Raw genomic sequence first — 21,947 nt, 5'->3', positions numbered from 1 at the left:
AAAATTGAAAATGGGAAGATTTACCTTATTATTTTTATTTGTGTGTGTATGTGTGTGTTTATATGTGTGTATGAGTGTGTTTATGTGTGTGTATGTGTGTGTATATGAGTGTGTATGTGTGTGTATGAGTGTGTATGTGTGCACATGCATGCACACTTGTATGCACAGAGGCATGCAGAGACCGGAGGGAGTCAGAAGAGGGAGGCCAGGTCCCCAGGCACTGGAGCAGCTGGAACCTTCTAATGTGAGAGCTGGGAGAGCAATTCCAGGAGCAGGGAGCACTCCTAACCGTGAAGCCGCCTCTCCAGCCCCCTTCCTTTTCATTTTTAATTACGTGTCTTTTCAACTTTTGAAAAATTTAAAGCTTAGAAAAGCTTGAGCATGCGCCGAAGTAGAATCTTCTTTTTATTTTTTTAAGATTTTATTTATTATGTATATAGTATTCTGTCTGAATGTATGCCTGCAGGCCAGAAGAGGGCACCAGATCTCATTACAGATGGTTGTGAGCCACCATGTGGTTGCTGGGAATTGAACTCAGGACCTTTGGAAGAGCAGGCAGTGCTCTTAACCACTGAGCCATCTCTCCAGCCCCCGAAGTAGAATCTTTCCATACCATATGAAGTTGCTTTGGTCATGGTGTTTCATCATGGCAATAGAAATCCTAATGCCCCCTGGTCCCCGTGACCTTGCGTCATTGCTGCCCATCCTGAGCTGGGTTCAGAGATGAAGCTGCAGGACTCACAGTTTGAAGGGGGTAGGTGATAGTTAGAGATGGGTCCTGGACTTAGAGAGGGGCTGGCAGACAACCCCAGGGACCCAGCAGGTTGTGACCTCCCAGTGGGGACTGAGAAGGGTATGAGAGCCATAGAGAATCATTCTCCAGGTGCCCGTGTAGGACTCCAGCAAAGAGATCACTCTGAACAGCTACAGTGAGCCCCAGGCCCTCACAGAAGCCCCTGGTGATCTTTCTGGAGGACACCCAAAGAGACCCAGAGAAGAGAAGTGGAGGCCCCAGGAAGTAAACTGGGAACTTGGGCAGACTTTCTGTGCCACTGGGGACCTGGGGGATCCAGGTGGACTTGAAGGGGCAAGCCCCTGACCTTGTGTACTTCTGGTTTGCAGCAAGACTGTCCTGTTCAGACACCTGAAGGGTACCAGGGCAAGTGTTTCAGGCCCAGAGATGGGGAGAAACTGCTTGGGAGTCCAAATTTCTTACCTAACCTGCTGGGGGTTCCTGTCCTGCTCTACCCCATCTTCTTACCCTCTCTGAGCAGGCGCAGTGTGGCTGCCATCTTTCTCCCAGGGTTAGGGAGGGGTAAGTTTGACTCTGTAGAATTTTGGCTCTGTCCACAACCCCGTGTACTCCTGTCCATCCTGACCCTCCACAAGCCAGAGGGGCTTGCCAAGCCCATAGGTTCTGGATGACTCCTCCCAGGGGAGGTGGTAGCCAGCAGCAGCAGCAGAGGGAGCCCAGGTTGGGGGTGGGGGGACTTGGGAAGGAGAGGAGGAGCCTGGGGCAGAGTTTCCATTTCCTGAGGCCTAGGTGTCTGTGGGTGGTGAGCGAGATGAAAGGAGGACCCAGAGACTGAGTTTCATTTCCTGAAGTGAGGAGGAGGGTGAGGGGAAATGATGTGGGAGAAGACAAAGGAGGGGGAAGGGCTGAGGTGCCAGGTGTGGTGCCACCTGCCCTGCCCACACTGGGTTAGGATATCAGATATCCTAGACACGTGATTTCACTCTCTGCAGCCAGATCCACTGCATTCCAACAGCTGCAGATACAGGGCTGTGGAGGTGTAACTTCGTTCTGCATGCCTCCACTTCTGTCTCCTGATCCTGTCACCTGGTCCAAAAGGCTTCCTCTGCCCCTTCCACTGTAACCTCTAAGGTAGCCTAGCCTGCTGGCCTGGGTCTCATTGAGATGCTCTTAAGTCCTCTGCATACTGGATGGCCATGGGACAGCTTGGGCGCAGTACCTTAGCTTCCAGGGGCTCCTTGGGCTCCTCTGGACTTTGCTTTGGGGGCTTGGACCTATCCTCTTTCCTCCTCCTCCCCCTCCTACTAAGACCCCCTCCCCCCAGCAAGTCTTCATGGGGCCTGGAGAGACCAGTATACCCCAGACAGTTTCTAGGCCCCAGGTGGCTGACTGAAACTCAGTCCCATTTGGAAGGCCAGCCTGGTTACCGGAGGGCCTCTGTGAAGGCTGTTTGGTTGTCAACTTGACATAGTTGGGAGAAGGACCCTCACCTGAGGAATGGATGCCACCAGGTTGGCCTGTGGATGTGTCTGTGAGGCATTGTCTTACTTGATGAATATGTAGAAGGACCCAGCCCACTTTGGGCAGTGCCATTCCTATAAGGTGGGCCTGGACTGTGTAAGAAAGCTGGCCGAGCAAGCCAAGGAAGGCAAGGCATCAAACAGCCGTCCTCTGTGGGCTTTGCTTCAGAGTTCCTGCCTGGGCTTCACTTGATGATGGACTGTCACCAAGTTGGATTTCGTCAGTGCTTTATTTATCACAGCAACAGAAACTTCTAGAACAGCCTCTGAGTCTGCACTAGGGAGTCTGCTGGGGCCCTATGGTTAATGGCTCTGATTCTGTATTCTGGAAACTGAGACTGCAGGGATTGTTGGGCCAAGATTCTCTGCCTACTTTGGGGCAGGCGGAGAAGCTGCATCGGTGAGGGCATGTAGTCTCTGGCTGTCCCCTGGCAAGACCCATGTCAAGGCCTGTGGCTATAAGCTGGTGGCCAGTATGAGAGCTGAAGATACCACCTTCACCCTACCCTGAACCCCTCCTATTTATTGGCAGAGACAGCTCTGTGGGATCCCAAGTGGAGCTGAAGTTTCTGACCTGGGCTACATCTGCCCCCTGGTGGCAGAAGCTCTCATATCCATGGTACTTTTCAGTCTCTACACTTCACAGCTGAAGAACCGAACCTTCCTGCTGCAGAACCCAGCCGTCACAAATATTAGCCACATAAGCCAGAAAACAGTTTGAACAAAGTTCAGAGAATTGTGTGCACGAGCGTGTTTGTAGTGTAATGGGTAGGCCCATGATGTGTGTATGTAATGTGTGTGTGGCTTGGATAGTATGCAGGTGGTTATGTGTACACTGTATGTCCTGTCTGATCCATGTGTTGTGTATGGTGTGGTTCTGTATAGAAGTTTGTGGCATCTCCTGTGGTGTAAAGGTGACGTTTTCTGGTGTGTGGGCTACATGTATGTGTAATCTATGTATGATTACTGTGTGTGATGTGCACATGTGTGCACATGTGTTCTGTGTACTTTGTAGAGTGTGTTGTATGTGATGTGTCTGTGTGTAGCTTTGAATGTGGAGTAATGTTGTGTGTGTGTGTGTATGTGTGTGTGTGTGTGTGTGTGTGTGAGAGAGAGAGAGAGAGAAGGAGAGAGAGAGATAGAGAGAGAGAGAGAGAGATAGAGAGAGAAAGAGGTGTTTTAGGATAAACTGAAGGCTTCAGGCCTCCTTCAGTCTGGTAAAGAAATTCAGATCCTCTGCAAGGAGAGTGTGCACACTATTAACCACTGAGCCATTCCTCCAGTGCCCCCCAACCCTTGTGTGGGCTTTTAAAATGCTAGTTTCATCATTAAAATCCAGCCTCATGGCTGGGCACATGGTTCAGTGGCAATTCCCAGAACTTCAGAGATTCGAAATAGAACAACACTCCAACCATCCCCAGACTCTCGTTCTTTAGCTTTGCATCTCTGTGTGTACATATTTGTATATATGTGCACATATGCGTGTACATGTATTTGTGTGTGCATGTGTATGTATGTATATGATTGTGTGTGAGTGATTTATGCATTCTGCTGCTTCAAAAGCCTGGCATTTTCCTGTGACCTTGGCATTCAGGAAAAGGGTGACCTTGTTGCAAGGAGAAGTTCACATCACTGCCAGAGGGGAGCAACTCCAGACCCTTCCCCCTTCCATCTTTCTAGGTTTACTGTGATGGAGGGGATTGTGAAAGGCTGGCCCGCAAGGCAGCCTGTGGGGATGGTGAGTCCGGGGTCTGTGCTGCAGTCCGACACCTCTGCCCTACTTGTTAGGACCCACTCAGGGGGCAGCCCCCCGCCATGTCCTCCTCATGCCCTCAGTCATGTAAGGCCTCATATTCCTTCCACATCAGGCCTCACGCTTCCTTTACATCTCCCTCCTCACAGGATCCTCTGACTTTCCAGGGCTCCTGGACTTCAGAGGCGTGATGGGCAGTTTCTTTTTTGTGTGTGCATGTGTGTGTCTCTCTCTGATGTCATATTTGGGACAATTCAGATTTTATAGGGCAACTTGTGTTCTCTTGGTTTAACTAAGTCTCTAAACTTTGTCTCTATGCCGTTTATACCTAGCAGGGCCCAGGGCCCATTCATTCGGTGAGTTGGAAGCATGCCTGGCAGACCTAAAGTTAGTGGAACTCCCAGCATGAGCAGAGAAATGGAGGCATGGAGTGCTGGGAGTGAACCGATGGGAATGCCTTGCAGCAGGATTTAGCACCAGCTCCGTAGTTGAATTCAGACTGTCCCCAAAGGTCCACACATTAGTGGTTCATCCACGAGAAGAGCTTCTGAGGGGTATGGAACCTTTAAAAGGTTTAGCATCAGGTTTTGGATCATTGGGGGGTGTGCTCTTGAAAGGGTTTTTGGGAACCAGTCTTTTGGTCTCTCTTTTTCTTTTCCAAGATGCAAGTCAAGCAATTTGCTCTGCCATAGGCTCTCCTGCCATGGTATAGCGACTTGCCACAGGCACACAGGCAAATTGCCTTAGTGACTATGGACCGAAACCGAGCCCAAGCAAACCTTTTCTCTTCATGAGTTGATTATAGCAGGCATTTTGTCACAGTAACTGAAAGCTGACTATACTGTCAATACCAGTCTCCCGGTACCCTGGCAATTTCATCCTAGACTTTTGTAGACAGGAGAAATAAGAAGGGAAGCCTTCAAAACACTTTTAGAATCATATTCATTTCTAGCTGGAATCAACCCCCTTGTTCCTCCACAGATGAATAGATGAAGACCTTGTGGCATAGCCATAAGCGTTAACACACACAGGAGGTACTGTGCAGGTACCACTCAGTGGAGGAGAGAGCTCCCCAGCTTGACTCTTCCATCCAAGAACAGATGAGGCCCAATGACCTTGAGCTGACTGTAGACATGGCCCAGGTATAACCATGTGAAAATCATAGGACACACACCTTGTGCAGATATACGTATGTGTCTCCCAGCTGATGTCACACGCCACACGTTAGATGACAAGGAAACAAAACAGCAGCAAGGCATTCAGAAACGTTCCAAAGACAGAGGGCAGTCAGAGCCTGGGAGGTCTGACGGAGGCCGAGGGAGTCTGGGGCCACTGTCGGCTGCACTGGTCAGGGTTTCTACAGCCTAGGACAGGAAGGCCATAGATGCGGGTGGGGGCAGGACCTGGGTCAGAAGAGGCATGGATGGAGAGAAGGGGACTACTGAGACCAGCTCTTGGCCAGAGAACCGGAGTGACTGAACTAATCCCGGCCCATGATTGAGTGATGGGCCAGCTCGAATCAAAGAAGAAATATAAGTCGTCTGGTGGAAGAAGACTAAGCAGCACCTAGGAAGGGCTGACTGGTCCTGACACAGCGTGGGTCGGAGAGATGGAGGAGGATGAGATGATGGAAGGGACCCGATAGACCAGGGAGGCAAGAGCGGGAGTGTGCTTATGGGGGCTGCCTGGCCAAACCCAGCAGGGAGAGTGAGAACAGAGCAAGGAGAGACGCAAGAAAGGAGGTGGGAGCGGCAGCGAGAAAAAGGCTCCCGGGAGCAGCTCTTGGCATCCAGAAAAGAATGTTGGCAATACCGAGACTGCCTGTGACTTGGCTAGCACGCTTGATAAACCACTTTCTTTCACCTGTCCCAAAAGGCATTGCCTGTATTGGGCTTACAGGTGAGAGTCAGAAGCGTGGAGGCTGTGCATGTCTGACCTGTGCTGAATATGAGCTGTTCCCAGCCTCTGAATGCTCCTCCAGTTCACAGGCGCTGGTGGGCTGTGCAGAGGTGTGGAGAAGCACATGAGTGGGGCCGGATGTAGGGTGGGGGGGTGTGAAGACAGAGGGTAGCCTGGGGCGCAGTGACTTCTGAGAGTAAGGAGGGCTGTGCTTCTGGCTAGCTGTGTAGCATGTGCAGACACAACTTCCAGGTCCCACACAACTCCCCTCTCCCATTGGGTGAGGATCAGATGTCAGCAATGCCAAAATCACTGCTGCCTCGCAGATGCAGGTGAACTAAATCTACGATGGTGTTTCCAGAGGCCAGAGTCCTCTAGGTGTGGACTTGTGTAGAGAGACTGGGCCAGGAGCCAGAGAGATAGGGAGGGGTCCAAACAGAGTCACAGGTGATTAACTTCCAGGATCTTGTGTGGAGCTGTAGAGGCGCTGTGACTCACTGGAACACTCGTGAGTCAAGGGGTCAAGGCTGCATGTTACCATCACCGTGGAAACTGATGGACCCCTTTCCTGGCAGCCTCCGGCTTCCTTTCCGATCTGCAGTGTGTCATGTTGAAGGAACTGACTCTGGGCTGGGGCTTGTGCTGTGATGGGAGTGTCAGCTGGGCAGGGGGCAGCTCCCCCATCACAGTCTGTGACACCTTGGTCTAACTCCATTGCTCAGGCCATGACGAAGGAGCTGCCCAACTTGGCCAGGGGAACAGGAGCTCTAAGACACCCTTCTAACTTCTACCAGGGTCTGTGAAGCCTGGGCCTTTGTGGCAGGTGAGGAGCTAGGGTGGTTTGTGTGTTGCGATGATCAAGTTGATTAACACCGTATAAAGTTGTAGGAGGCCCGTTTTAGGGATCTGTGCTTATTAAACTCACTTGATTTTCCCCTAAGCCTTAGGAGTGGGTGCTGTTATGGAACCTAAGCTATAGACAAGGGAAGTGAGGCACAATGTTAAATATCACCCGAAGACACACAGCAAGGAGGTGGCCAACTGTAACAAAACAGTATGAGTTTGGGAATCCATTTCAACACTGGGCAAAGGAAACCAAGCTCACAGTGACCGGGGATAGACTCGATGTGGTGGGAAATGGGTGCTAGGGAAACCTTGAAAGACTGAGCCTTAGAGTCAGTGTCTGCAGGGGATAAATAGGTTGTGACAGAGACACAGCAAGTGGGCACGCTCTGTTGTGATCTACTCCTCCATTTCCTTCACCACCATTATTCAGAAAAACAACCATAGCTGTCTCTACCATCACCACCCTACTAGTAATACCATCCTAATCACCCCCAGTATCACTCCCCACCACCGCCACACCCCACCACCATCACCCCTCTCACCACCTCCATCACCATCATCACCCCCATCACCAACCCCACCCCCGCCATTATCCCCATCACCATCATTGCCCTCATCACCATCACCCTCTACTACTCCCTTCACCCCCCAAATCATCACTACCACCGTCACCCCACCACCATCACTATCACCACCATCATCATCATCACCATCATCACCACCACCACCACCACCATCACCCCACTCCATCACCCCCAACTCCCCCATCACCACTAGCACCCCACCCCATCTTCACCATCACCTCCATCACCCCCATCACCCCATCACCACTAGCACCCCCACCCCATCTTCACCATCACCTCCATCACCCCATCACCCCCATCACCCCATCACCACTAGCACCCCCACCCCATCTTCACCATCACCCCCATCACCCCATCACCCCCATCACCCCATCACCCCCATCACCCCATCACCCCCATCACCCCATCACCCCATCACCACTAGCACCCCCACCCCATCCCTACCATCCCCACTATCACCCCCATCACCATCATCACCCTGTCACCCCCACTCCCATCACCACTACTACGCAGATGCAGGGCTACGTGGGTGAACTCTGGAGACCAAATAAACTACAGTGGCACTTTTCAGTAGAAGCTGCCCGAAAGAGAAAAGGGGATCCGATTGCTGGAAATGCCACCCCTCCCCACTGAGGCAGAAGAAAGTGTACGAAGGTGGTAGGTGGGTGGATCATAGCAGCATCACCAGAGTGGATCTGGAAATGTAGGTCTTTTCATTTGTGAGAGAGTCTCACTTTGTAGTCAAGGCTAGCCCTTGCATTCATAGCAATTCTCCCACCTCGGGCTCTTACGGAATGAGAATCCAGGTGTGAGTACCACACCCAGAAAAATCTTGATACACAGTACAGAGTCATTGAAGACACGGCGTTCCTGGTGAGACTCTCACACCATTCCTGGACGAGGCTCCCTGGGACAGTTAATTTCCAGTTAATTATCCCTATCGCATCGATTAGGCCGGTAAGTGAGGCACACAACATGACTAATATGGCCACCACCATGCCTCGCTAAGTGCCAGGGCTCAAGTCCAGGTGCTTAGGATCCTCAAGGTTGAGACTTTAACCAACACTTGATATTGACTCATGCCAGGAAAAGCTTGTAATATACTCTCCACTCCTTTACTGCTGTTAGTCAGAAAAAGCCATCTTTACCATGCCACCAGTAATGTCATCCCTATCACCCCCAATATCGCTACCACCATCACCACTGTCCAATCATTATCACCACTACCCCCACCATGGCCACTTCCCCCACTATGACCACTACCAGCACCACCACCATCACCACCACCACCACTACCACTGCTCTATCATCACTAACCACGAATAATGCTACCACTTTCAGGCAACGAGTAAAGCCCAGCACTTCACAGAGTTGTTGACGAAGAAAACGAAGTAATTTATTAAGAAACCTACACTCACAAAGTTTGCGGCCACCTCCAAGCTGAGGTGGGTTCTTTCCTTGGCGTTCCTTCCTTTTCTTTCTGTACAGCCAAAATGGGTCATCCGTTGTGGGATTAAAGCCTTGGTCTGGGAAGATGGCAGATTGGAAAGCAGCAGAAACCGCTCTCCGCTCCTAAGCAACAATTGCACATCTGTCTGATGTGACTGTTTGGGTGCCGCGGTCTAGCGAAGGCTGGCCAGGTCCAGGCTCACTTAGATGGCTGATTTTGGTCCACTTCAGCTCTCTTAGCACAGTAGCAACTGCCTAGGTCCCAGCTCCTACTCCTGGGGCAGACAGTCAGTCGCATGAGCTGGAAGCAGCTTGTCCACAGCTTTGGGGGTCTGGAAGAGGCAACAGGAATGTGTTCTCCAAAACTCGGGGGTCCGTATTCTCATGGGACATTGTATCTTCTCAGCTCAGACCTGAAGACACAGTCAGTCAGCCTCTCAATTAAACCATAGGTGGTTTAAGGGGCTGGATCTTTTATCCCCATCTCTTTCACTCACCTTTTGTCTATCTCTTCTGTTCCCCCTTCTGAGTCAGGCACTTAAAGTCGTGATCATCTCAAAGTCACCATATAAACAGGACTATTAGAAAGTCACCATAGCCACTCAGCGAGTGCCCACTTAAAAAAAAAAAGAGGTTGAGCCAGGTGCTGGTGGCGTACGCCTTTAATCCCAGCCCTTGGGAGGCAGAGGCAGGTGGATCTCTGTGAGTTTGAGACCAGCCTGGTCTACAAGAGCTAGTTCCAGGACAGGCTCCAAGGACTGTCTCGAAAAAACAAAAAAACAAACAAAAAAGAAGTTGAGGGGAGCGGCTGGAGATGGCTGACATGCTCGTCTGCAAGCACAAGGCCTTGAGTCTAGGTGCTCAGGGTCTGTGTAAAAAGCCAGGGTCAGTGTCATGATCTACAGTCTTAGCTCAGGATGGCATGGAAGTGGAGAAAAGTGTGTGCATGGAGCTTGCTGACCAGCCGGTGTGACCCACCAGAGAGCCCCGGGTTCCGTGACACTGCCTCGGCAAGTGGAGGATGACTGAGGGGGACTCCAGAGTCTCCACACTGTTAGAGCCAAACGCTCAATTTTCAATTCAATGCATCATAAGGGTTATAAAGAAACAGACATATGGCCCATTCAAAGGCCCCCAAACAAAAAATTAACCGAAACTTCACTTGAGTATGACCAGAGAACAGACATGGTAGACAGAAACACTAAGATGGCGATCTTAAAGATGCCCAGAGAATGAAGGAAGATGCGGGGACAGTCCAGAAATTGAGGTGTCAACAAAATGGGAACACCAGAAAGGAATCAAGAAGTCGCTCTAAAGCTTAGAAGTAAAACTTGTGAAAGAGCTGATGTAGGAGCAGACCCAAGGGAAATCAAGACTGGCACCTGGACTGAGGAGCGAGCAATGCATGATACGGAGCAGAGCCTGAGAGACCCAAGGCTGCCACAGGCAGACCAAAGGACACACTGTGGGATTCAGGAGGCAAATAAGTGAGAGAAAGGTCTAGAGAGATTGCTGGGAGAAACATGCTGGAGAGTCCCCAGTTTAAAAAAAATGAATTCCAACAGCCAAGAAGTTCAGTGGACTCTAAAGTGGTGGCATAGTAACCCACACTGAGGCATTCCAACAAACGTCTGAACACTAAAGACAAAGAGAATTTCAAAGCAGCACATTAGAAAGAACCCTTCACAGACAAGGGTCCTCAGCGAGGTTGTCCACACATTTCCCACAGACCCTCTGGCGGAGAAGGTCCTGGGCTACAGATTGCTAACGTGCTGAGAGGAAATAAGAAGAACTCTCAAGGCCAAATCTTACATTCAGCATCCTGTTCTAGGAAGCGAAGGCATCCCAGACAGGCTGGGGGAGGCTGAGACTGCTGGGCTGCCTGCTGTAGGCCACACGCAAGGTATTCTTGGAATAAAAGACACTGCAAGGCAACCGAAAGTCATAGGAAGAATAAAGGTCTCAGAAAGGGAAGTGTGTGGTCAATTAGAAAGTAACATTTGCAATGAGACATGACTCCAGTTCCCCTACAAAAGTCATGAGACTGGGGAATAATAAGGAAATTATTCCAAAGCTGTCATTGTTAGGGTCCAAGAAACCATGAAAGACCGGGTTTGAGCAAGACAAAAATTTACTTAGGAAAAACTGGTATCATGGAGGTGGCAGGGTTCAGGCTCCAAACCATGCTGCCCAAGCCAGGGGTAGCATCCAGTTTTAAAGGGGAAAACCACAAGGACAGTCCCATCTAATCATAATGTAATACAGCGAGAAGTAGTTGGGGACTTTCCCTGGTGACACACTTTCAGCCTAACAGGGAGTTCTGTAATTTGGTGGTTTGGACTGGCTCTTGACCAACAATCAGATGGGTGTGTAATGTTTGTGGTTTACACCTGTGTGAGGGGCTTGTGGGGTTGCAGCCTAGTCTTAGGAAATTGTGAGTAGCAGCTCAGGGCAGAATGGCAGCCTGGGACAAAATGGAGTATCTGCTGCTAGCTATAATTTGGTCTGGAAGCCCACACTTTGTTTTCTACATGGCACAGAGATTAGTGAATTGAAACAATGGTTAATTTATGATTTGGGATACATGTTTGGATACAATGTAATGTCGTGATGCCAATCACGTACTGGACTGAGCTGAGGCTAGACCTCTACAGGAGAGGGGTTTTACATGCTGTTGAAGTTGATGGGTGTGTATACAACAGGTGCGGAGTGCTACTTTATGATGTTTGATATAACCACAAAGAATTGCTACCCTGTATCTTCTATGAGCCCCACTGTGAAAGTCAACCCAACCGAAAGACAACCGTAATCAGGACACATGGGACAGAAATGAGAAATTTAGAAAGCAAATAGCAAAATGACACAAAAAGCCTCATTCTCAATAGAAGTCATTGCTAAGTGAATCCCTGCTACCCTAACAAAGATGATCAACCCAGTCAACAGAGCCTGGGTTGGGAGGTGGCTCAGTTCATGCCTAGCAAGCACAAAGCCATGGGTTTGGCAGCCAGTAATGCGTAAAATGGCCACAATTGTGTCTTCCTGTAATTCTAACACTGACTGGGGAGGTAGAGGAAGAGGATCAGACATTCAAGACCACACAGCTACAGAATGAGTCCAAGTTAGACTTGGGCTGTCTGAAACCCTTGAGAAGTATCCGGAGAAGTCAAATCCATAGAAACAGAAAGAGGGTTTGGGGGTCCCAGGGTCTGGAAAGGAAGTATCTGGAGAAGTCAAATCCATAGAAACAGAAAGAGGGATGGGGGTCCCAGGGTCTGGAAAGGATGGTGGGGTTCAATGTGTTATAGGAGGTTTCTGTCCTGCCCAGACTTCTGAAATAATCACACAGAAACCATATTATTTGCAATACTGTTTGGCCAATAGCTTAAGCGTATTCTGGCTAACTCTTACATCCCATCTCCTTTAATCTGTGTATTGCCATGTGGCTGTGGCTTACGGGGTAAAGTTTCATCCCGAGCGTCTGTCTCCCGAGGGGCTCCATGGCTTCTCACTGACTCCGTCTTCTTCCTTCTCCAGCATTCGGTTTAGTTTCCCCCACCTAGCTAAGTTATGCCTTGCTCTAGGTCCAAAGCAATTTATTTATTAACCAATGGTAATCACAACATGCAGAGGGGAATCCCACATCATCACTGCTTAGTGGGGATAACTTCTGTCTAGACAGATGAAAACATTCTGTGGATTATTAATAGGTAGTGATGGTGGTTCATCACTAGTGATGAATGGATGGTGATGGTGGCTCAGTCTTAATGTTCTTATTGCCACTCAACTGTTTAAATAGCTACAAAGGTGTTTTGTCACCATAATAAAGTTTTATTAAAAAACCAACTCACTACACTGTAGGGTGTGGCAGTACACGTTTGTGCTATCAGCTCTCTGGAGGTGGAGGGAGGAAGATCAATAGTCCAAATCCATCCTGGACTACATGTAACCAAAACAAAAACACTTCCAGAAAATAGACAGACACACCTTTTCTTAGTGCTGCATCCTTGGTGAAGGCTGCATCAGGTCACAGTGACCTAGAATCCCAGAGACAATGGGTCCAGTTGTTGGTCCTGTACTTCCCTTCCTCTCTCTGTCTGTCTGTCTGTCTGCCTGCCTGCCTGCCTGTCTGTCTGCTTTTTGAGACATGGTCTCTCACTGGCATGGAAATCACCAAGGAAGCTAGACTGACTGTTCCGCAAGCATCTATCTGTACTTCTCTACTGTTGGGATTATAGGCACATACCACCACACACAGCTTCTCGTGATTCTGGTGGGTTCTGGAGACCAAACTCCAGATCTCATGCTTGCAAAACAAGCACTACGCTGACTGAGCCGCCTCCCCAGCCTTCTGCCTCTACGAAGGTTCCATCATGGCATTTAGGGCTCTTAGTGTCATCTCCCCATGCCTAAATCTTTAGCTTATTCCCATCGAGTCAGTCACCTTTGGGTGAGGCAGGGCACCTACACTTCTAGGCTTGGAATGTGGACAGCTCCATTCCTGGTGGGTTGTAGCCCTGCTGACTTTCTACTGTTCTATGTAAGTTGTCTAAAGGAACCAGGACAACAAACAGGCCTTCAAGGTTGGCAGCTATGACTGGTCATGGTGTTGCCTCAGTCCCTTATCAGGAATGCGTGTCTCACCAGGATAACCCCTGAGCCTCGTTAACCAGAGGAGGTAATCGTGACAGTAGAGTGGCTGAGGTCATACAGCCTTTAACCTTAGATGGTTTGTCTGGGAGGTGTGATGAAGTCAGCCACTTCCCTGAATGCATGACCATGTGTGCAGGCTCTCACTGCACAGCGGGCTCAGGCAGAAGGCTGTTGTGCTTGGATGCTGGCCAAGATCTGGGTAGGATGTGATCCTGTCCCTGTTGGGGTGGGTATGGTAGCTAGCCTGTCGAAATATAACTGGGACCCCAGAAGGGGAGCAAGACACAAGCCTGTGGCACAGCAGGATACTTTCCTTGTCCAGGGAGCCTGGGAGTGTGCCAGGGGAAAATTCTCCGCAATGGGCAGATGAAGCCTCCAGAGGGGAGGGAAGCCCTAACTCACGGCGCAACCTGGCTGGTCCCTTTTCCCTTTGGGCTTTCTATTTTGTTGCCATAAAATGGGAACAAAAATTTACTTTTAGGATCCTGCAAGTTGGGAAGGAAGACCAGGTTTTACACTTGGCCTCACTGAATATCTTTACAGAGCTGAGCCTTGCTCAGCCTATGAACATCATCAATGGACACTAACCTGCTTTTGCACCCCTGCCTCCCAGCATCTCCAGCCTGTTGCTTATAATACACCCAGTCTATTGATGCCGAGTATCCACAGTTCACTGGCCCCACAACATCCCCAGTTCAGTGTCCTCCAGCATCCCCAGCTCACTGTCCCCCAGCATCCTTAGTCCACTGTCCCCCAGCATCCTTAGCCCACTGTCCCCCAGCATCCCCAGCCCACTGTCTCCCAGCATCCTTAGCCCACTGTCCCCCAGCATCCCCAGCCCACTGTCCCCCAACATCCTTAGCCCACTGTTCCCCAGGATTCCCAGCCCAATGCTCCTTAGCATCCCCAGTCCACTGACAACAAGAATTCCAAGCCCACTGGTCCCCAGCATACCCAGTTCACTGACATCCAACATCCCCAGCCCACTGAGATCCAGCATCCTCAGTCCACTGGCCCCCCCAATATCTTCAGCCCCCCAACATTCTGAGCCCAATGTTCTCCATTGTGCCTCCTTTTATTCTGTATGTGGTGTGAATGTCACTGTGGATTCCTCTTCTGTCCCCTGGCAGGCCGCGAAGGGAACCCTCCCTGGACTTATTGGAGAAACAGAGGGGCCTGAAGGTGCTCTGAGGAGGTCGGTTTCATACCCTTCTCTCTTTCACACTTTGTAATTGTGAACAGGGTCTAGACCCTGTTGAAACGTAGGGAGGAAAAGGTTTATTTTGGTAACACTTCTGTACCACAGTTCATCTTTGAAGGCAATTAAACAGGAAACTCAAATAAATAAGGACTCAAACAAGGCAGGAAGCTGGAGGCAGGAACTGATGCAGAGGCCACGGAGAGGTGCTGCTTACTGGCTTGCTGCTTATGCTCAGCCTACATGGTGGTAGAATACAAGACCACCAGTCCAGGGATGTCCCCACCCACAATGGACTGGGCCATTCCCCACCAATCACTAATTCAGAAAATGCCCCCCTACAGGCTTGCTTACAGCCCCATTTTGTGGAGGCACTTTCTCAACTGAGGCTCTCCTCTCTCAGATGATTCTAGCTTGTGTCAAGTTTACATAAAACTAGCCAGCACACGAGCTGAATTCTATCCCCTAAAAATCATATGTTGAGATCCCTAGCGCCTAGTCCCTCGGATTGGGACTTTTGGGAAACTGCCCTCTAATAGACTATTAAGGTACGGGAAGTTACTTATATGACCCAATCCAATCTGGCAGGATTGCCAGATTGTTCTGTTCTAGACAGGATCTGTTCTGTCTAGAAGAGGTCAGGGCACAGGCACACAAAGAGGGTGACGTGTGAGGCTATGAAGGGGAAGTTGCCCTCTATATACCAAGGAGTGGAACTTTGAGAGAATGTCACCTCTAGGCACTGTGATCTGGGGCTCTTTCCTCCTCCACCAGGAGCAGACAATTTCCCAGTGTTTCAACCCTGCCTGAAACATCTTCTAAGCTGGACAAGGGACTGACAATGGTCGCTGGATGATGACCTGTCTGGAGTAGGGGCAACCCAGCCGGATGGGGTTCAGGTGGGGGCTTAGGGAGCAGGAGAAAGGAAGGATGAACATTTGGAAAAGGGATTGGAGCACCGGAAGGCAATCTTGGACATATTTAACTTTCAACCACACCCTTAGAGATGACACACGTCAGAGGTGAAAGAGGGACCGAGGCCCCACCCACCACAGCAGCATGGACTATAAAGACAGGCTGGTCCAGCACTAGCCTGAGCCAGACACACGCTCTGCTTGCCCATTGCCCAAGATGAGGACTCATCTGCTTTGGTTGTTGCCCCTGATTCTGCTGGGCTCCTCAGGTAAGCCAGGAGGGAGGAACCATGTCCTAGGTCACCAGAGTTCCTCAGGACTCTGGCTGACATCCCGACCTGGCTGGATCTGCCTCCAGATGATGTGGTCCTGCTGTTCAGAGGAGGTGCTGGTATAGGGGACAGGACCTGCTGGAGGCCTCACAGCCGGGCTGCCTGAGCTGGGAGGTGGGACACAATCTAGCCATGGAACCCTTTTGTGGTACCTTCACTAGCCTTAAAATTCTTTCATTACATTTATATTCTCTCTCTCTCTCTCTCTCTCTCTCTCTCTCTCTCTCTCTCTGTGTGTGTGTGTGTGTGTATGAGGTCATGTCAAAGTGTGCGTGTGGAGATCAGGGGACCACTTGTTGGAATTAATTCTCTTCCACCATGTGAGTTTTTGGAGATTGAGCTCAGATCTTTGGGGGCTTGGCAGCAAGCGCCTCTACCCACTGAGCCATCTCACTGGCTCTCCCTACTCGTCGTTTCTATTAAGTCTAGATATCCTGTTGGACTTGCTGTCTCTTTTGCCAAGTCTTGTGGGATTAGCATCATGTGTCTGGTGACCTTCTGCTGTGGGTTATGACCAGCAGCACGGACTGCTGGTTGCTTAGCGCTTTGGTTTCCTGGACCAGAGACAGAGTCCTATGCCCCCGTGCCTCAGTGTGGCTGCTGAGGGGCTGTCCACGTGGGTGACTGGAGAACAGAATGGGTTGCTCGGTGATTAGTGCTTCCCACAGAACTGCCTAGGCACCCTGTGCTGTCTGGTGTGGTTATGGAATGTCTCCATCTCTGACCCCAACTGTGTCCCTCCAGCTCAGGCGCTGAAATGTCACGAGTGTAGTACCACCACTGGAAGCTGCTACAACCCTAGATCTTGCAGCGACAAGAGCCGCTACTGCTTGACTACCTGGTATGGTGAGTACCTTGGTCCTGGGTGGGTGGGACAGGGGATGGAACCTTTCATCTGGCACCCGGGGATACTAGGGTAAGACAACTTGCTGGTAGAGTTGGGGGGGGGACTGGGAAGATATGGCCCTGAGAGTCCTCTTAGTTGTTGAGAGGTTTTGAGCGCACTGCCCTCCCTTCAAAATGGAACCAACAGTACTGTCTTAGAGTGGGTGGGATATTCCAAGTGAGCCACCGTATATAGTCAGCCATGTGAAACGTGCGATTCTAACCATTCCCAAGAGTGCTGGCTGCTCAGAAAGGAAAGGGGAGAAAAGTGGGGAGTGGGTAACCCTAGTCGCATTCCTGAGCCCTGACCTTGGATCCCACTTTGAGTCCTAATTCTGGTCATATTCTGAACCTTATATCTGGTCACAATCTGAGTCTTGGTCTTCATCACAATGATCTCCAACCCTGGATTACGTATTAATCCTTAATCTTGGCCACATACTGAGCCCTGTTTCTGATCACAACCTGAGTTTGACCCTCCTGACCTCTTGCTGTGTGTCCCTCTGAAATGGAGGTTGTAGGTGGCCTGGGTTTGCTAATAGGGCCAGGAGTGTGTCTTACAGGTCTCAGTAAATGGCTCCCCTTCTGCCCTCTGTTTCCAGCACCCCCAGGCCAGCCAACGCTCATGACAAGAACATGTGGATTTACCTGTCCTGATGTCCTTCAGAACCAGAATCACTCCAAGGCCTCCTGCTGCAACACGGACCTCTGCAACAGTACCGTGAGCCTTCACGCCAGCTGGGTACTGCTGATCCTCAGTGTTTGCTTTATCTATCTCAGCCGATAGGTGCAAAACTCCCATGTAGGCTTAGAAGCTGCTGCTCGGAGGCAGGTGTCATCATGTGACCGAAATGTTTCATAGCCTTAGGTGTGGTACTTCTACTCCAGTCAGAAGGATTCTAAGAGAGAATGTTCACTGAGTACAATCACTAGAGCTGAAGATGGGGGTCCTGGAGCTGGACCACAGGCAGAGGCTTTTGGCTGGAGACCCTCGCCACTGTCCAGGGTGCTGTATGTGGCGCTCTGTCTCCAAGGTCGCCATCTGCTGGCCTCCAAGTGCTGGTGCAAGGAAGACATCATGGCTGTGAATCTGTTACCGGGATTGTGAAAGACCCCTCCAGGAGGCACAGTGAACTGTTGGGGGGGGGGGGCGTCTTCTTTTCATACATCCCACGGCTCCCTCCTTGCAACTACCTCAGAGGACCTGAGTCTGAGCATCACCACTTCAAAAGAACTGAGCTCCAGTGCATGTTACCTGCTGATTCCTGGACCGGTACTGAAGTTTGCTGCTTTAACCTGAATTTAAAGATTCTTGGCAAATGGAAACCCTGTGGAGAGGCCTCCAGTCCGGCTGTGGGGCCTCCAGTTCGACTGTGGGTGAAGGGCAGATGCTGGGACAGTTTTTCCTTGAACAAGGCACAGGTCAACCCTGGCATTAGCATAGTTGCTACGTGCAATGCCATCTGTGTAGCCTATAGCCCCAGGATACCTTACCCTTCAGATGGGCCCTGAGGATTCTATTTTAGGATGATAAGAATCTCATCAGGACTTCAGGAGCTTCTGTGATCTCCAGTCTATACGGGAACAAAGGACAGTCACAACTGGGAGGGTGAGGGCAGGCTTTGTCCAGCTGTGAAGCCTGAGGGGTTTCTGCTGAGGAATGACCCTTCTGCACGTTGTGAACATGTACTGCCCTCATTGTTAATAAAAACGGACTGGCCGATAGCTAGACAGGGCTTCCAGGGCAGAGAGAATGCTGAAAAGAAGAAGGGCAGGGTCTGAGGAATCTTGAACCAGATGTGGAAGAAGCAACATGGGAAATTCATAGATGAGGTAAACGAACCTTGAGGCAGCAATAGATTAATAGAAATGGGTAAATTTCAGTTGTAAGAGCTGGTTGAAGATAAGCCTAAGCTATCGGTCGGACATTTATAATTAATATTAAGTCTCTATGTGGTTATTTGGGAGCAGCTACTAGGACACAGAGAAACTCCGCCTACGTGTTTCCTCCCTTCTCTGCATGTGGTCCAGCTCCAGGACTCCATCAGACAGCTCTAGTGATTGGTTGTACATCCTCCGTCAAAGAGAAGCTGCCCCTTCCAGTGTGTGTCCGCCTCTCTCCCCATGTCTGAAAGCCTGGTCAACACCATACCCCCATGAAGAGAATGAGCCTGGGAGCTAAATTCTAGGCTGACAGTAGTTTGGGTGGGTAACCCCATTGACTGGATTCTCCCTAACTTTCCAGACCTGTGTAGGGCAGAGAATGAGTTCATGCTTGTTTATTCACTTCACACCCTTGTTTCGTTCTGGGCCCTTTTACTATGGTGTTTTCCATGTACTGTGCCTCATCTAGACCTGATCACAAGGCACCCACATGGTGCTGCTGCCGCTTTATTGCATAAGGCTGTTGCTGGGAGGCACCAGCTCAGTGCCCTGGGAATGACAGAGGGCTGAACTCAGGTGGCCTCCCACTGGTCACCTCACCAGGTGCCAAAGAGCAATTCTAGTTAATGGAGGCAGATGGGCTGTCCCTGGACATAGGGTTGGTTAGTAAGGGCAGAGCTGGTGCTGAGCCGAGGATCTTACTCAGTGCAGGTCACAAGGATACTAGAAAAGAGAAGACCTCTGCTGAGGGGTGCGGATTGGAGCTGGCATTGGTAGGCCATAGTGTCTTTGATGAAACCACGGGACCCCAACAGAGGGGAGGTCGTGAGGTGAGAGCAGGATTGTAACAGGGTGTGTGGAGCTGCTTGGGGGACATTGTTGCTCCTAAAATGGGGACTTCCACAAATGTCCTGTCTGGTCCCTAAGCTCCTTAGGTTGATGGGCTCTCGTGCAGAGCATCCTGTAATTGGGGCTCCCTTCGCCATGCTGTCCCCATAATCCAGGCATTCACTGGCTTTCTTGGCAAAGTGTCCACGTGCTGGAGACCCACTGCCGCTGAGCTGCCCACCCCAGAGGCTGATGCTGAAGAGGTCTGGAGGTTGGGGCTGGGGGCTGGTATTTCATAGGTTTCAGAGGTCCCACAAAATTACCTGATTGCAGTGTCCCTCTTTCAAGCGTTCACTAAAGGATGGTTTTCCATGCTGCCACCGCTCACATCCCACTACCCACCGGCAGGACAGACCCAACCTGGCAGGGACCACCCCTTGCTGCCATTCACTCCTGTGTCCTCAGGCACAGGCCCTAATATCTCTGGTTATCAATCAAATGAGAACACGAGACTTTGTGTCAAAAAAAAAAAATAAAAACAACAAATGAAGGCCCGAGGAGGCGGTTCAGATGGTAGAGGGCTTGCTTTGCATTGTGTGACTCCCCGGGTTCCGTCCTCAGCGCTGTGCTGACAGAACATTGCCCATCTGTAGCCCCAGCACTTGGGAGGTGGAAGCAGGAAGACTGGAAGGTCATCTTTGACGTCACAGCAAGTTTGCAGTCACATGAGGCTGACTTGGCTGGCATAACTTTATATCTATCTATCTATCTATCTATCTATCTATCTATCTATCTATCTATCTATCTATATATACGTAAATAAAAAAACCCAAAAGTGTGCTATAGTACACTCGTATAGTCTCATCATGTCTCACTTGACTATAATAATCTGTTTTCCATTGTTGTGACACTGTTTGCTAACCCCTGGCAAGATCTTTGCAGCACCAGATTTATGGAAACGATGAGGACCAGAGAAACTGGACCCCAGGGTCAGGCTCCACAGCTGCTCCCAAAGCTGGAGCTGACTGTCTGTCTCTTAGGCCTTATGACCACTGAGAATCTCTGCTAGGCACTCATTCCCCAGCCTGGTGAGCATGTGCTATGACTCAGAGGGCTAACACTCTGTCTGGTGTTGCTGGCCAGACACTGAGGGTTAAAGCGGGTTTCTCAGTGCCCATCTCTGATCATCCAAGGAAAGGAGCCCACCTGCGCTGCTGAAGCCACCTGAGCTAGCTGCAACCAGCTACTGGTTCGCTTTGATCCAGGGTTCCTCTCTTGTCTGTTGGCGTCTGCTTGAGTCAGTGTAATTGATTTCCCAGTTCCCTTGACATCCCTGGTCCTTATCTTATCTATGGTCATTTTTCTTTTCTTTTTTAAAGCAATTTCTGAAGGTTCTTGGGATGAAGGTCTTCTGATTATCAAACTGATTTCGTCATCTGTTGTTTGAAATGTCTCATAGCCCATCCTCTTGAGCAGACACTGAGCTATACTTAAACTGCCTCTGTCTGCTGACATTTAATGGTGACACCAAAGCACATTCTAGGTCATCTGTCTTTGCTTCCCAGAGACTTTGAACACATTTCTTTCATTATAGACCTGTGCAGAAACTATGAGAATGCTGGTTTTGATACACAGTTGCTTCTGGATTTGGGCAAAATTGCTTAATCCACAGTCCACTTTCTATTGGCATGTTGGCTTGCTTATGCCAATTATTGTGTTCCAAACGGAATGGCTCTAGAGGGATGATAATTAATGGTTATAAAGCTGTTGAAGAAGGCAGTGCCACACACCACAGCTGGGATAATGAATGCCTCAACAAACATCTGCTTTATCCACCTCTCTCCTCCTTGTCGAGCATACAGACTTCCTCCAAAATACCCGTTCACTGGAGATGTAGCATCATAGACAAATATGATTGTACTGAGCACTGATCCCCTCTCTTTTTTGGGAGTGGGGTGGGGGGAGAGTTCAACCTGAAGGTCAGAAAAACAAAACAGCCAGCCACTGACTCTTGTCTCTACCTCGGTCCGAAGTGGCGATACTGCCTCCCAGAATCTCAGAGTGAGACCGAGACTGAGAGCCCCTCCTCCAGTTTTATAATCCTCTCTAGATCTGGGATTAAAGGTGCGAATCATTGTTGCCTGGTCTGTGAGGCTGGCCAGTGTGACTGTTCTACTTTCCCCGTCCCCAGGCAAGCTTTATTTATTAACATACAAATGAAATGCCACTACATTACTGAAGACAGAGGTATGGTGAAGAAGGGAATGGCGTGTGGATTTATGTTCACACTGTCACAAAATCAAGACACTGTAGGCCCAGTTGTTATAAGTCGGGAGCATCTGGGTATTGTGTCTGTTTTATTGAAAAAAAAAAATAGATAGGCAGGGCACCTCTACACTCTTCCCTGTCACTCTGTTTATTGCTCTGTGAGTAATAGTCCCATTGAGTGTT

General features: G+C 49.9%; 1 protein-coding gene across 2 annotated transcripts in view; it reads left to right on the top strand.

Moving 5' to 3' along the window:
- LOC125413268 (lymphocyte antigen 6D-like) overlaps nucleotides 1-18,723 on the top strand; it is a 31,336-nt gene extending 12,613 nt beyond the window's left edge. Inside the window, exons 2-5 of one of the 2 annotated variants that reach the window (XM_087898859.1) lie at nucleotides 14,586-14,650; nucleotides 15,658-15,836; nucleotides 16,644-16,745; nucleotides 17,387-18,723. In XM_087898859.1, coding sequence (XP_087754985.1) covers nucleotides 15,785-15,836; nucleotides 16,644-16,745; nucleotides 17,387-17,571 — 339 coding nt within the window. In that variant the 5' untranslated portion in view covers nucleotides 14,586-14,650; nucleotides 15,658-15,784 and the 3' untranslated portion in view covers nucleotides 17,572-18,723. The remainder of the gene's footprint in view (nucleotides 1-14,585; nucleotides 14,651-15,657; nucleotides 15,837-16,643; nucleotides 16,746-17,386) is intronic. The other variant, XM_085678876.2, reaches the window with a different exon arrangement.
- Nucleotides 18,724-21,947: the final 3,224 nt, after the last annotated feature.

This window comes from Myodes glareolus, chromosome 19, assembly GCF_982192425.1.
Source record: "Myodes glareolus chromosome 19, mMyoGla1.1, whole genome shotgun sequence".
Lineage (NCBI taxonomy): Eukaryota > Metazoa > Chordata > Mammalia > Rodentia > Cricetidae > Myodes > Myodes glareolus.
Note: the sequence above shows the minus strand (reverse complement) of the source record. Positions and strands in the feature narration are given on the sequence as shown.